Here is a 16,680-nt window from a genome sequence, read left to right on the forward strand (position 1 = left end):
TTACGTCTCTTGCTATCCTCCGCCGCACGAGCCGCGAACCCAGCAGAAATAGCCGAATTATTGACGTGCGACTCAGCAAAAGTGTCGACGCAGGTTGCATCCCAGCACAAACACCTCCCATTAGAAAACGGGAAAACCGTTAAGCCATCTGGTCTCTTACCATCCCCTCTGTCCACTCCAGCGGGTTCAAGGCATGAAGGAACGCCAGCGCTCTGAAGAGCCCTCCTGATCACATCGTTCAGAGCCGAGTGTCTTGGATGTCGCCCAGCGCTGTACTTACAAGAAAGGCCATGCAGTCCTCGTGCATCCATCCGCTTTCCGCACCGACAAGTGTGGGGTTCGCATACATTTGCGCCAACTCGAAGAGCAATAGAGACGCGGAAGGAGTCGGGATCTAGAAGTGTTCCAAGAGCATTCGAAGGAATAGCGTGAAGCCACAAGCCACTCTCTCTCTTCGCCGCCGCAAGTAGACGAGCCCTGGATATTTGGTCCGCCGCTTCCAAAAGCCGCGCCGCAGAGGCCGCGGCCACAGGCCCATCCCAAGTCCTCTGCCGGCACAAACTCGCGTCCTCGGGCAAAGCAATACCTGCGTTCCCATTGCGCCACTCATCCACCGCCATCCGCAAACTGTCGTCCTCGGCCAGTCGTACATTATGTAAAACAGCATCAACTAGGCCACGGACGGAGTGGAGTGACGATATGAACGCAGGGAGCGCGATGTCCTTTGACATACGGATACCCAGGCCTCCCAGCCGGACCGGCAACACAGCTTGTTCAAGAGATTCGCGCTCGAAGCTGACATTGGTGATGGTCGAGAGGGCAGAAACCAACACCTCATCGAACCGCTCCAAATCACCTACCCGCGTATATGCAGGAGACGCACGCAGGACGTACTGGAGTTTAGGTAGAGCGAAACAATTCTTTAAAAGCGTAAATGCTTGATGACTATCAATTAATTTTAAACGCTGCACCATCCTCTCCAAGCCCTCCCGCTTCTCCCTTTTTTTTTTTTGTTGGAATGGGGGGTGGGGGGGGCCTTTTAAAAAAAAAAAAAAAAAAATTAGTCCTATTAATCTTTGACGTTCACGGCGTCTCTCATACGTAGAACGTTTTAAATGTTTAATATTGATAATCTACGTGAAACGAGTATGCAGCTACGTATAATGAGTTGTTGGTATTAGAAAATTCTGCGTTTTTTACCACTGAACTTTGTCAAACTTCAGTTCACTTAGCAATAGACTACAACGTCGTTTTTTTGTGAATTTGCAAGCCTTTGTACTTATAAAGGTACAATAAAGAGTACGGTGAGTACCTACTACAATTATAAACTACTCTTGATATTCGGTATCCTACTAAATCCAATGCAAATTCGCTTTGGTATATCCAGGTTTCCAAACATTGCATTTTAATAATACTCACGCACAATTATTGTTCCCACACGATAGATATCTCGCCGACAAATACCTTTTCGTATTACTTACGTATCAAGTCGCACCTGGTAAATATGTTGAAATGCAAGTGTCTGGTCTAAAAACTAGCTGGTAAACACCCGCTGGGACGCACCTGCTCATAGGCAAGTCTAGTGGTGTTGAGGTTGATGGCCCACAGCGGAGTGCCGGACGGGACGGGGGTGCCGGCGTTCAGCCAGTGCGCCGTCGTGCTACCGGCCTCCAGCTCAGCACCCACCCAGTAGTCGTGTCGAGTCAGCCCTGCTCGCCATTCATAATGCGTTCAGAATAATGATTTTCTGCACTATTAATTATTAATATTATTAAAATATTTTTAATGAGTATAGATTTCATAATAAGATAGAATGTTTCTGGCTCTAGCCTCTAACATGCTTCTCGACATAGCGCAGCATTGCCCAAAATTTTTACTAGTGTTGAACAACCTTCCCTGGCCGCCCTTGCTACTCGATCGTAGCGCAGTATCGTCCTGTAACGTCACAATACTTGTTCCCACCTTGCTGACCCGAGGTGGTACAGTTTTGTCAAATAGTTTTCCTTGCTGATTGCACCACACCTCTTGGTCCTACCTTGCTGCTCGAGGTAGCGTAGTATTGTCCAGTAGCATCACAATCTGTTTCCACCTTGCTGTCCCCGAAGTAGCTCAGTTTTGTCGAATAGTTATACTAGCGGATTGCACCACTCTTCTTGGACTTACCTTGCTGCTCGAGGTAGCGCAGTATTGTAAAGTAGCGTCACAATCCCTGTTTCCACCTTGCTGCCCCCGAAGTAGCTCAGTTTTGTCGAATAGTTATACTAGCGGATTGCACCACTCTTCTTGGACTTACCTTGCTGCTCGAGGTAGCGCAGTATTGTCCAGAAATCGTTGGCATCCTCAAACTCGAGCATCGAACTTCCCAGCCGCCTACACACGTATTGCATCTCATCGTGTGTACCTGTAAATAAGAAGAAATGTGTTCATGTCCTTCGATGTCAATTAAAATGTTTGCGTGCCTGTAAATCAGGAGAGGAAAGGTGTTGCGTGTCGATAATAGCCTGTTTACTGAACTCTGTATGATAAGCACTGCATGTCTACTAACTCATTAAAAGCACATCATTCCGCTCACAACTGGAGTCGCGCCAACACTCGCCTTTATTGAATAACTCCACGACGATGCACTTTTCACCAACACGATCGAAAGGCAAAGAACATTTTCCTATTGGTTGCGTGGTGGTTGGTGTGCTAGCAGTCGTTTTGCTAGTAGTCGTTGTGCTTGCAGTTGTTGTACTTGCAGTCGTTGTGCTCGCAGTAGTTGTGCTTGCAGTAGTTGTGCTAGCAGTCGTTGTGCTTGTAGTTGTAGTGGTAGCGCAATTAAGTTCGTCCTCCCCGCTGGGGCAGTCTTCATAACCATCACACTTCCAACTGCTGGGGATGCACAGTCCGCTGCGACACTCGTATCCAGACGTACAAGAGCCTGCACAGCATCAATGTTTACGTCACCAAACAGCCCACAATGGTATTAGGCACATTGATCGGTGTTAAATAAACGAGGTAAAAACTTTTCATTTTACTCAATTAAATTTTAGCCGTCTATGCATTATCGGAGCTGTGGATTACACCTTCATTACAATTTTTACACTTAATATTTTAATTTATAGGTTCCCGATAAATAACTATCGGTCTCCTAGAGCAAACCACCCAAATACGAGAGATGAATTACGCGAGACATCTGCAGCACCCAGCCCTATGCCAGGTGTACGCGGGTCTTGGGAGATGGCACGCTTGATATCATACTAATTGAACATTTTAACGTTACAATAATGACATAGAATAGAATAGAAGTGTCGGCGTTGAAGACATAGGCCCATGGCCTGTTGCCGATTCTTGAACTTTTCGTGACTTGATTCACAAGGGATCCGGCCTTTGGAACCCGATCTTTCCATAACTGACGATTGATTGAGATAGCTGCTGGACTTATTGCCTGCTCCGTAATTTGCTAGGCATTTTAAGACCTGTCTCTTATACACATCTAGATGTGTATAAGAGACAGCTCTAAAGGGGTAGCATCCTTCTTAACAAAGACTGAATTAAACTCTGGGAATTCACTTAGTTTTCTCGCAGCCTTAAGCACATTTCCGACCTGGGCTGTATCCTGCACAGTTACAAGCACCGGTCTACAGGTGGTAGTGTCTTTTGATCGCAGCCTCTTGCATGCCGTTATATTCACAACGACGTTAAGTGCATTGGCACAGCAATCAGTAATAAATTCAGCATCTGAAGCATTGCTTTCGGGAACGTTAAACCAAACAAGGTTAAGTCTTCTTCTCTCTCTATCCAGCAGTTCACGACTGCTCTCGTTGCCGAGATCAGAGATGACCTCTTTGCGGCCTTTACCTTCTGCGTTATCGCTATTTTCTGTTTTGTGCAGATGAGCTTTCATTTCCACAAGCTCGTTTCGTAACGAGTGTAATTCGCTACGCAACAAGCTCAATTCTTTCTTGTGGGTCTCCTCCATTTCGGCTCTCTTTCAAAACTCTTGCTTGTTGGTTTCTTCAATTTCGGCTTTAAAAACAGAAAACATAGAAGAGCACTTCTCTTCCACCATTTTTTCGCTTTTTACAGCGCTAAGTGCAGGTTGTTGGCAGTCCTGACAGTACCAGTGTACTGACTTGTTTTTACGAATGACCGAGCAGTCAGTCTTGCTTAACTTTGCACAGTTGTTGCAGATGGTATCCCCGCAACGATCGCAGGCTACTGTAGCGTCATTGACGTTAAGCGATCCCAGCTTGCAAAATTTACAAATTTCTCCTCGCTCATTTTGCAATTTGATCTTCGAATTCGGTTTAACAGGACTGGAGGCCTTCTCATTTAATTTTTTTTCCTCTCTGACCAGCCATCATAAAATGCAAGAGCCAAAGAAAAAACACAATTTAAAACTGAAACAAGTTAAGTAAAAATTGTAAAGTTTCAAAGGGCTGTAAAAACTCAGTTACAGACTTGAGAATAAGCGGCTTGCAGATGCAAGAGCTAGATAAACACAAGTTAAAAACCGAAATCAAGTTGAGTAAAATTTGTACAAATTGTTACATTGTTCAAAATTGTTACAGACTTGAGAGCAAGCGGCTTTCCGAGAGCGGCGATCACAGCGGCTAGGAAGAGGTAGGCGCGAGAACAAAGGCTTATTGTCCCGCGTGGTCCAGGGCGTGGGCGTTTCCCTCGCGCGGCAACCCTCACTGACTCTACTGGTCCGCGTTATTTGAAAATGAAAACACTTTCACTTGTTTGGCTTGTTCATTCTATTTGCACTCACTTTTACTGACTTCACTGAACTGAACTGAAATTCGGTTATTCACTGGCACGGATCATAAAAAAATGCGAAAAGAGTTCCGAAAACGGCACAGTAAAAAGTTAAAAATTTAGAAATTTAGAATTTAGAAATTTAGAAAAAATTTAGAAATTTGGAATTTTTGGAAAAAATTTAGAAACATGGAAGATGATTTTGAAATTTCTTTAGTATCGATCAAATCCTTTGGTTGTTTGGAGCTGATACATGTGATAGAAGTCATTTTAGTGTTCTAGAAAGTTTTACTTGTCGTAGTGGACGGAGTGGTTGTAGATGCAACACAGTTTCCTTCGTCCTCCCCATTGGAGCAGTCTTCATAACCATCGCACACCCAACGGCTGGGGAGGCATAGTCCGTCCGGGCACGCGTACCCAGACGTGCACGAGCCTGTCACAGTGTACAGCATCAATAACGTCACCAAATTATCCACAAAAGTGTGACGGCATACATTGTTTGTATGATAATTCTCTGTGTGATATGATTTACTGAACTTACATGTTATTTTCTTTACCATATTCTATACTAGTATTTGAATGTGAATAAAAAGTGCGCGAATATTTTAACTTTGTGACTAAGACATGGAATCTGAACTCACAGCGATATTATTTACCTGCTTGATAGGATTAAGTAACAAGGGTAATAGGGCGTTGCTTAACGTCTTGTCGCGCAATTGTGATCTCACAAGTCACACCATCTCAGGGCACTTGCTTAAGGTACGAGATTCTCAAACGGGGCAGGAATGTGTTCTTATCTAGCTCCAGCTTCTGTCTGCATGTTGATGCTGATTGTACCCGCACCAATCGCACTATTCATGTCGTGAGTGCTGGAGCCACCTACGTTCGAGCATATTTGTCCTCATTTTCATGTGCCTCTTACCCACACCACTTGCTTTCCTCAGCGGCATGCCGAGGCATGTAAATTCAGGAGCTTTGTCTATCTTTTAGCGTTTCGTGTGGCTCGTACCTTTATCATTTGCTGTCTAACAAGCCGCGTTTTGCTGTAGCTCATACTCACATTACTCTATTCTCTGCAGCATGTCATACCTCGGTAGTTTTGAACGAGTTAAGGCGTTTCGATGTGGCTCATACCCGCGCAATAGCAACCTTGCATCCTTTTGATGCTTGTACCCCGAGTTTATAATTCTGTCCCTTTGAACTGTCGCTTGCCAATAAAGATAACAAGTATCTACTCCATTTGAATTCGTGTGCCATTGTATGGAGACTCGTGTATCATACTTGCATGAAGATCATCAGTGTACAACGAAGAGAGTCCACATTGTGTTCATTTCATCCCCCTCTAAACTCAAGGGAGTTTAAAACTCAATTAAATGGTCACTCTTTAGCCCTTGCGTTCGAAGTCAATACATAGAAACTCAGCAAAATCGAAACGCTACCCTAACTATTTCTAAAGCAGAGGGGTTTCCGGCTATAATAGTACAAGACACGATGAAACAGTCAGGGGGTTGCTGAACGAGTTAAAAATAGTTTTTTTACCTAATTGAATTTGTTTAATCATTTATACATTATTGAAGTTATTGTTTCCGATTTCTTTCCAATTTTTTCTCCAAACATTTCTATTTGTAGCTTGCCGATGACTGACCATCGGTCACCCACAGCAAACGACGTTTGAGTACCAAATTACAAAAGTCTGCTGTAGCACCCAACCCCACGCCTGGAGTACTCTGAATAATTGTTAGTCATAGGAGATCGCACTCTTGCATGTTATCATAATTGGGCGTTTCTAAGTTACGTTGACATGAAGAATGATTTTGAAATTCCTTCAGTGTCAATCAGATCGATATGTCGTTTGGAGCTGCTACTTATACATGTGATAATGGTTGCTTTAGTGGTATTGAAAGTTTTACTTGTCGTAGTGGGTGGAGTGGTTGTAGATGTATAACATTTTTCTTCGTCCTCCCCGTTGGTGCAGTCTGGATAACCATCGCACTCCCAGCGGCTGGGGAGGCATAGTCCGTCTTGGCACAGGTACCCAGACGTACACGTGCCTGTATAGCATCAACAAGTACATCAGTAAACTTTGCATTTCGATACTTTGACAGGAATCAACGGTATGAGGAAAATATGCGCACATACGTCATTAATTCACTAGAAGGGGCATTTCGGTAATCTATACCATAGTCTAGAAACTATTTTTATTCGACTTCCTGACGACTAAATTTTAGTCTCTGCGTTACTTTCGGCGAATTTCGTCTGTTCGTAATCGTTCCGCAGCTAGAGCTAACTGCACCATGAGCGCGCGCATTCATTTAAAAGCTTCAGACCATGCAGGCACAGCTTGCCCGTCGTGTGTAGCGTTAGGTTGTAGGTGCTGAGTGATTACGAGTATAGAGGTGAAGGTGATCGAAGTATCTAGTTCAAGTATTTTGGAGCTTTTGAAAACGGGTAGTGTTTTGATGAGGCGTCTAGGAGGAATGTGAGTTGATTGATGAGCTAAAGTTGAATGCTATAATGGCGGACTATGTTCTACGCGCTTGTTGGTGAAGGACTGGTGAGATGGTGGAGATGCCGCTGTGTTTATGTAGAGATTGTGAAGTTATAGAGTCTTAAGAGTGTTTGTTTGCGATGGAATTTTTTTGCTTGTCCTGGATTCTCTGCAGTTTGGATTTTGCTGATTTTGACAAGATTTATTGGGGCATTTGAAAGTAAATGAGAGACAATCAAACAAAGTTAAGGTATTAGGCGCGTTTTGTGTTTGTCGGGAGGTGTTAAAATCTGTATAGTTTGAGATTAATGAGAGCTATCTCATTCGTGACAGATAGTTAATTCGTGACAGATAGTTAGGAGCTATCTCATTCGTTAAACTGTAGATTAATGAGAGCTATCTCATTCGTGTCTTTTACTTGGGACCTAAAACCGTGTGATTGTTCCTTTGTGTAAAGATAGTGAATGTTGCATATGAATATGTCTGATGGTGTGCATCCAGTTATGGGAATGATATTAAATTTAGTTGTGTTGGTGAGCTATTTGTTTTCGAATGTATTGTTCATATGTTCGGCTTATTGTATTTTGAAGGCTGCGTAGTTGTGTTGTGTTGTGTTCGGGTGTCATCTGCAAAAACTATTTAAGGAGAAAAGTGTTGAGAAGTAAAGCAGAAGGTCTTGGTTGCAGTAGCTGTAAAGAGTGAGAGAGAGACAAGCCCCTTGAGGAACACATGTGTGGAGTTGTAATGAAAGACCTACGTGATTGCCTATTCTGATGGATGCTCTTCTCTCAGTGAGGTTGTCTGAAAGTAATTTTGTAGAGGACAGGCAGTGATTGGGTTGTGCGATTCTGTACTGTAATACGGTTTGCCAAACCTTGCCGAAGGCTTAGTCACATCGCGTAGCGCCTAACTTTACACAGGGACAGAGGCACGATAAAAGTGGAAAGTCAAACTTTCCTAGTGACACGCAATTACTAATACGCTGTTGGTCGAAGAGGCTGGGAATGAGTACTAGGCTACCAAACATAGTGAACCAATTAAGTTGCCAGAAGGGTAACTATATAGGTTGCCTGAGGTTTTAGAACCGGACTACGTGAGCCTGCTGCAACATCCAACTCCACGCCAGCGTATACGACTTTCCATAATAGTCAGCCGTAGGGGATGGCACTCTTGATATCATAATTTCGCGTTTCTAACGTTACATTGCCATGATGAATGATTTAGAAATTCTTTTATTATCAATCAGATCGAATTGTGGTTTGTGTGGTTGAATAGGTTAGGTTTTTAGAGGTTATTTAGTGATCTAATAAGTTTTACTTGTCGTAGTAGACTGAGTGGTTGTAGATGCATCACAGTTTCCTTCGTCTTCCCCATTGGTGCAGTCCGGATAGCCATCACACTCCCAATTGTTGGGCAAGCATATTCCATCCTGGCACAGGTACCCAGACGTGCACGAGCCTGTATTGCATCAACAAGTACATTAGTAAACTGCACACAATAGCAATATGATACTCGATATAATATAATATATAAGTACGAGTACGTCATTAATTTACGAGAAGAGATATTTTGCTAATCTATTCCCCAGTCCAGAGACAATTTTTAGTAGATATCGTAAATCTATTTCTTGCATCTTCAGGAAATTATCCATTTCTTGCATTTTTAAACTGAGTCTCCATGCTCTCATATCACTAGGTTTGTTTCAATCATTTGCCGAGGTGGTACGCGCAATTCAGATTTGGTGCATTTGAATGGATTTAGAATGGGGATACACAAATCATCCCCATTGTTCTTGAAGTGGCACTCTTGATATCATAATTTCGCGTTCCTAACGCGTTCAGCGCAGTTTCATGAACCACTAAGAAAAAGTGGTAAAGAACAACAGGTAACACAGAACGGCCAAAATGAGGAAGGAGAACTGGAAACGACAGTAGGAGATGAAAAAGACGCATAACGAAACTAAGTGATTCTATGTGTATGTAGGTCTAGTTGTGAGGGTACGGTGTGCTGTGATAGTGCTTGCGTTGTATAGGAAGTTGGCTCTACATTGAAGGGTCTGCTGGGACGAATGGATATTTATATGGGGTTGGCAGAAATTGTGGTTATAATTGAATTGTCTCATGACGATGTGCTGGGCGCTTGTTGAAGGTGCATCAAGTGAAATGACTTGTTATTGGCTATCACTAGTGATGTTGTATGACTTGTGATAATGAGCCGATATGGGTGCACTTGTATATCTTGTTATGAGTGAGTGTAATTAGTTGCATATGCGGTTGTAGGAGGATTTCCCTAGTGTTGTATACCAAGTGTGCGAGGAGGAATAGGATGGCTCCTATTCAAAAGATTATGGAAATATATGTAATTGTAGCCTCAGCTTCAACGCATCTCGATCGTGTAGCATTTCTTTGTTTGAGTAGTTTTCAGTATCCCTCCGTCACCACGTATCACTTTTGATCTCATCGTTGTCCAGTGCGGTACGGTGTGGAGATGCTAGACGTTTATATTGTAATAGTATTGAGCTAAAATATCTGATTTTAATTTTTACCTGCAGGTAATACTTTTGCAGATTTTTTTGCAAAGCTAATTTTAACCTGTGGCTACGGCTAGAGGCCCATGACTGTGGCTGTGGCTTGAGGCCTGTGACTGTGTTGACGAACATTTCTTTCTGTACTAAGTTTTTTGCGTTCCGTTTAACCCACTTTTAATTGCCATGCTCTTGTGCGAATTAAACAATAGTCAGGAAGCGTGAAGACCATCGCATTGGATGGTTAGCAACCAACAATAAGCTGAATGATTGTTTTAGCGGTTATAATAGACTCTTTTGGTATACGGAGGGTATGTATAGTTTTCCTATCCTGATGGGACCTTGTTTAGTGCACATTGTAAGTATATACACGAGCACGTCAGTGTAAACAGTGTCGCATAATTTTAACTGTAGATTTCGTTTTATTGCTTTGGCAGTAAGGGAGTGAAGTGTACGGTCTTTATTGCAGTTGTGAGCATTTTAATGTAATATCTTAAGTGGAGGTGTTGTCATCTGTGATGGAGATAGTGATCGGTGATGAGTGTTATGTCTTGGTCTATGAGATTTTAGATGTTTGCTAGAGTGCATCTGTGGCTGTGCCAGTTGTGGACATTGTATTGTATTATATTTAGCGAGTACTGGAGTCTCCTTGTATCTTTGTGTATACTGATTGATTGTGAATTGTTTGATTTTTATCGCTTGTCATTTCAGGTTATTTTGCGATTAAACTATTAAACTAATGACATGAGTACACGATATGAACGAGTCTACGATGACACGATATGGTCTCATCTGGCTCACTAATGCAACGAGAGCAAAAAACTTTTGAATTTATGATAATAGATCTGGTCTAGTTTGATAGTCAGCATCCATATTGAAACAATATCCCTATGCAAGGCAATTCACTAAACAACTCAAGAAAGTCATCATTCGTCTCTTGTTCCGTGCCCTGCAAGACCTCTCTCGTTTTGCTGAATGTGTTAAATTCCGTTTGTCCCGCAACTGTTACTGACATCTTTCGTTGTGCAAATTATTAAATTATTTCGTTGTGCAAATTAAATTCTGCCTCCACCCACCAGGTAAGAAGTTTGCTTTAGTGCCCAAAGTTTTAGCCAAATCTGAAAATTTCGGGCTGAATGGAGTCTGTCGCGACTTGACCTAATCCCTAAATAACCATAATTCTGAAGCTGATTATGACTAATACTTCTGAATATTTGATCATAAAAAATATCAAGCTCATCAAACTTAGAAGAAATGCTTGATCAAAAATTACCATATGATTTTTTTTTGTATTTGTGTAAATCATGAAGTTGATCGATTTATATAGATGCACGAGAGACTGAAAGAAATATTCCTGTAAATCCCAAATTTAAAATTACCCCTTTACTAAAAATCACTGTCATTAAGTCCTTTACCCTAACAAAATTTAGAGTCGCCCCAGCTTCTGGTAATCCATATCAGAAGCTGATGTGGATGTAAATTTTTACTGGGTATATAATTAAAATTTTGACGAAATTCTGATCCTGAGGTCTCTGTTGAGTGCTTCTGATCCCAAATAACTCATGTTGCCAATAAATTAATTTCAATTTCATGCGCAAAGTATTTTTAATCCCGGGTATTAAATTAACACACGTTTGGCTAGAGAATACTATTGAAATTTTTTGCGATAACTTAGAGTAGCAGTTTCAATTAGAGCTTCATATTCCAGACAATGAAATATAGATGCTTGCGTATTGCATGAAAATTATTTCTGTTCTCGCAGACGTGCTTGACTCACAATTTATTTCGTCCTCGCCACTGTTGCAGTCCTTCGACCCATCACACACCCACGAGTTGACGATACACTTTCCGTTCAGACATTGGTAGGATCCTGGCGGGCAATCCCCTGCACAGTAACATTTTAACAAAGTGTGCGTCAGCTAATAACCCTGGCAGGTAATCTCTTGTACAGCAGCAATGTGTGCTTCAGCTAAGAACTCTGGCAGGCACTCTGTGTGCGTCAGTATAGATAAACAAGAACATTTTAAGATTGATATTCCATTTACGAACGAGTTATCATGAGTCAACGTAGTAAAAGAATCCCACAGGACTATCAATTGCGTTTCCCAATCAAAGCCGTAAGGCTTGTAGTCAAAATGCAGCGAAGTCTGAGAGCGAGGTTTTCGCGACCATCGTGTAAAATCCTTGATCTGCCCAAAGCTCGGCCAGTCGCCGCTACCCTCGAGCTTAGTAGTATATTATAGTATAGTATCTTCGTCATTTAAAGGATAGGCCTGGATAGGCCTGTCGCCGATTCTTGTACTTTTCTTGACTAGACTGGCCTTTTGATCAGATCTTTTCAACGGACGGTAGATTTAAAATAGCTTCTAGATATCAGTTGTTCCGTAGGGTACGAGGCATTTTAAGACTAAACATATGCTCATGCATGGCCTTGTCTAGTCTGTTCTTGAACGCGTTCATACGAAACATATGCTCATGCATGGCCTTGTCTAGTCTGTTCTTGAACGCGTTCATACTCGGAGCGTCAACAATATCTTCATGGAGGCTGTTCCACATGTCGGTGACTCGAAGCGAGAAGAAATGTTGTCGCGTGGATAAGTGGCACCGCAGTCTTTTTAGTTTATAGCTGTGGCCCCTGGTGTTGGTTCTTGTTTCAAATTCTAGTAATCCTTCTGGGACCTTGTACAAACCATGAGTATACTTGTATACTTCAATGAGGTCACCACGCAGGCGACGATAACGGAGGCTGGGAAGCTTCATAATCTTCAATCTTTCTTCATAAGACTTACCCTTTAATCCTGGGATTATCCTTGTTGCACGTCTTTGAACACTCTCAACTAAATTTTTGTCCTTTTCAAGTCTCGGTGACCACACAACGTTTCCAAACTCTAGGTTCGGGCGCACGACAGAGGTGAACAACAGCTTCATCATTTCTATATCTAGGTACTCGTAGGAGCGTCTGAATGACACTACTTCTGGTAGATCGTTTATGAAAGCGACGAACAAAACAGGTCCAAGAACGCTTCCTTGCGGTACGCCACTGCGCACAGTTACCCAGTTTGATACGGTTCCGTTAATGCTGACACGTTGTCTTCTGCCTACTAGGAAATTCCTGATCCATTGGAGTACATTTCCCTCTATTTCCAGAGAATTCACTTTACGTAACAGTCGCTCATGCGGAACACTATCAAATGCCTTGGCAAAATCGAGGTACAGGGCATCCACTGGCACCCTTTCGTCCAGCAGGCGAGTCCAAATATTCAAGGTAGACAGGAGATTAGTGGTGCATGATCTGCCAGCAATAAAGCCATGCTGACAGTCTGATAGAAGATGATTAGTGGTGCATGATCTGCCAGCAATAAAGCCATGCTGACAGTCTGATAGAAGATGGTTAACAGTCAAGTGATCTATAATCCTATCCCTCATAACCGATTCCATCACCTTACACACAACACTTGTGAGACTTACAGGACGGTAATTACCTGGGTTACTCCTGTCACCTTTTTTGAACAGGGGTGTCACTTGAGCTTCTTTCCAGTCGGCCGGCAAAGTCCCTTCGATTAAGGTTTTTCGAAAGAATACTGTTAAATTAGAGCTTCATATTCCAGACGTGCTTGTGTTAATATGATATCCTAGCCAGACCCTTCTTCGGGGTAACTGGTCGCTTTCAGGTGGCCGAGGAATGGCCAACGGTCGGCTATAACTAATTGGACTAGGTCGACCACTGGCCACGTATTATTCTTCACCCCTCATTGACTTCGCCTTTACCATGCCACCCGTCGTGAACTGACAGTTGAGTAATTTACTACGTCTCTTTCCCTTCAAACATTGCAAAACGTCTCCATTTGAGCAGCTAGTATGCGGGATTTTCCCTCCGCGTATCAGCAGACTCGATCATAACTATTTTTCGGTAGAAAATATCTACAACAAGGAGGCTGATAAAGGAATGCCGATAATACCATTCAATGGAGAATAAAAATTACAACCCGTTTACATCTCGAAAAAAGTAAAAAAGTCGCAGACATGATGAACAATAATATTCAAAGTTTCTTTAAATTTCCTCTCATTGAAATTTCCTCTCATCTCATCTCACCTCTCTTTAAATTTCCTCTTCAGTCGGTGACGCGCCTCATCTTAACCAAGTAACCAAGTAACATATTTTTTGTTACTGGTCGACGCTTATAAATAAATAGCTGGGTAAGTATGGAAAAATCCATATCACCATCTCATTTGCGAGTGGAGTAAAGTCTATCCTAATTAGTGAAGAAACGCATAGGGAAGAGCCGAGCCTGTTCGCAGCCGCTCGGTTCTCAATCAGGGCCTTAAGGCCAGTAGTCACAGTGCGGCGAAGTCCGTGAGCGAGAAATTCGCGACAAGGACGTTGAACCCTTGTTCTGTGTTCAGATCGGAAAGTTGCTGCGCTCGAGCTTGTTGCCTTTGTAATATGATACCTGAGCCAGCACCCATCTTACGGCTGCGGCCGTCTCTTAGGTGGCCGAGGAATGGCCTGCGGTCAGCTAGAACTAACTGGCCTCGGCCGACCACTGGCCATCCATTATTACTCGACCCTCATTGTGCTCCTATTCACCACAAGAGTGACAGGCGGGTAATTTACGTGGTGTATTTCCCCTCATTTTTTCCCCAACTCCTTCATGAGAACTACGACTTCCAAAGAAAATGTGAAATCTGCGATTTAGCAGTAATGAAAAAATATTTTGTTAGAAAATATCTACACAATAGAGGTTGATTCAGATATGTCTCTAATACCGATCATTAGAGAATAAATAGTACTACATCCTTGTGTCTAACAAAATTAGGTAAGTCGCATAGTATAATGAACCTTGATTGATCGATGTACAACCTGTTCCTCTATCATAACTAATGCTAGACAAAATTTACATATTTTTTGCTACTGTAGAGAAATTGTGAATAAATAGCTTAATAAGCATGACATAATTCAGATTGATATTTCATTTACGAGCAGAGTTATAATGACTATAAGTAGTGATAGATTCCCATGGGTATCCAGCCAAGCCTGCCTGAGGGCTCGCGGTTCTCAGTCGCGGCCTTAAGGCTCTGGTTGAGAACCGCAGGCTAGGCTGGAACCCTATGGGATTCTATCACTACGTTAACTCATTATTACTCTGATCGTAAATAAAACATCAATATGATATTTTTCCTGCTCATTCAGCTATTTATTTACATTTTCTACAGTAATAAAAAGTATGCTAAGTTTGTATAACATCAGGTATGATAGAGGAAAATGTTGTACAATGTACATCGATGTTCATTATTTTACATGCGCATTACCTAAATTTATGAGACATAGGGAAGTAGTAGTATTTATTCTCCGTTGATCGGCAGTAAATTTTGAGATATTTTTCATCAAAAACTAGTTATATACGAGCATATTCTCGTGTGGAGGGAAAATCCCGTATACTAACTGTTCAAATGCAGGGGTAGTGGAAGGTATGAGGGGAAACAGACGTTGTAAATTAATCACCCGTCAGTCCACGACGGGCGGTACGGAGAAGGGGAACTCTATGAGGGGCAAGAAATAATACGTGGCCAGCGGTCGGCCAAGGCCAAGTAGTTCTAGCTGACCGCTGACCATTCCTCGGCCACCGTTAACGAGAAAAAAGAGGCTGGCTAGGATATCATATTACAAAGACTACGAGCACGAGGGTAGCACTGGCCTAGCTTAGAACCGATCGAGGATTTCACACGCTTGTCGCGAATACTTCTATCTCAGACTTCACCGGACTTTGACTACCACCCTAAACGTCTGAATTACTGGCATTCGATCACTCACCAGTTTTAGGATGAGTAAAACTGCTAGAATTTCTCGCAGCTGCTGCGGCTGCTGTCAGCAGTAGCAGCAGTTTGGCCAACGAGCTTCCTGCCATTTCTGTTGGGAAATTAAGGGAGAGTTAACGGTGGCCACAATACACCACAGCTTTCTGTCATCCTCAATANTTAGAATAATTGATTTAATGAAATATTTACAATATTGACGTATCATTTATGATGCTGAAATAAACAGCAAACTTAATTTCTATAAAATTAATATGCCCTGCTGTCGCAGCCACAAGGCCGCTGTCAAGGCGCGAGAGAAGCGCGACAGAGCAGAATTGTCCGATTTATAGAGACGCTGCAGCTCCTCCCTGGTCAGACGCTGCTTTAACTGCGCTTTATTCATCAGCTATGGCGAGCTTCATGTTAATTGTAGCGGCGCAGCAGCTACTGAGCATCTGCTCAAATCGGATCAACACATGCGCCGAGTTGGTTATAGCAATGGAGCTTGAATTATTTGTCTTCACCGATTTAAAGAATCATATTGTCGAGATCGTTGATGCTAAACTCGTACAGTGAATGATATTACATTTAGTAGAATTAATCGATAATTACACAAGATGTCAGATCACAACATGTTCTGATTGTGTTCGATTACATATTACGTTATTCCTCACTAGCCGAAGAATAAGTTGCACTCCGGTGGTCCAGCTAATGAAAATATGAATGATGTATACATAAGCTCGTACCCTCTTAAGATCCGTAAAATTCCAAACGTAATTAATATATTATGATTACAAAATTACATTTAATTCTATTCACGTTGTGTTATTTGTTTAATTGCAGTTGAAATGTCATTTAGAACCAGTAGATCTCCGCTACTCATCTTTCACATATATGATGTTACGTCAGTCTTTTTCTCGGCTTGTATCTCCTCGGTCGTTTGAATAACCTACGAACCGCTCTACCCTTTAATTCCACCCCCTACGGAATAAACTTTTGTCTCGACAATCTAAGGAAGCTAGAGAGACCGTTAACGGTAGTCATCATTTCTCAAGTAACTCCTCACTGTACCGTAAATAATAATCTCTTAATAAATTATTATCCAGCGCCTCATAAATAATCGAGCGTC

General features: G+C 42.3%; 1 protein-coding gene across 1 annotated transcript in view; it reads right to left on the reverse strand.

The window, feature by feature from the left end:
- Positions 1-16,680, reverse strand: part of LOC108672664 — a 38,193-nt gene that overhangs the window by 1,801 nt on the left and 19,712 nt on the right. Inside the window, exons 14-21 of the mRNA XM_018160367.2 lie at positions 15,568-15,663; positions 11,533-11,640; positions 8,549-8,689; positions 6,654-6,794; positions 5,036-5,176; positions 2,597-2,920; positions 2,294-2,401; positions 1,564-1,709 (exon numbers count right to left, since the gene is read on the reverse strand). Of these exons, the coding sequence (XP_018015856.2) occupies positions 1,564-1,709; positions 2,294-2,401; positions 2,597-2,920; positions 5,036-5,176; positions 6,654-6,794; positions 8,549-8,689; positions 11,533-11,640; positions 15,568-15,663 (1,205 nt within the window). The remainder of the gene's footprint in view (positions 1-1,563; positions 1,710-2,293; positions 2,402-2,596; positions 2,921-5,035; positions 5,177-6,653; positions 6,795-8,548; positions 8,690-11,532; positions 11,641-15,567; positions 15,664-16,680) is intronic.

The sequence above is a fragment of the Hyalella azteca genome, unplaced genomic scaffold (genome assembly GCF_000764305.2).
Source record: "Hyalella azteca isolate HAZT.00-mixed unplaced genomic scaffold, Hazt_2.0.2 contig12157, whole genome shotgun sequence".
Taxonomy (NCBI): Eukaryota; Metazoa; Arthropoda; class Malacostraca; order Amphipoda; family Hyalellidae; genus Hyalella; species Hyalella azteca.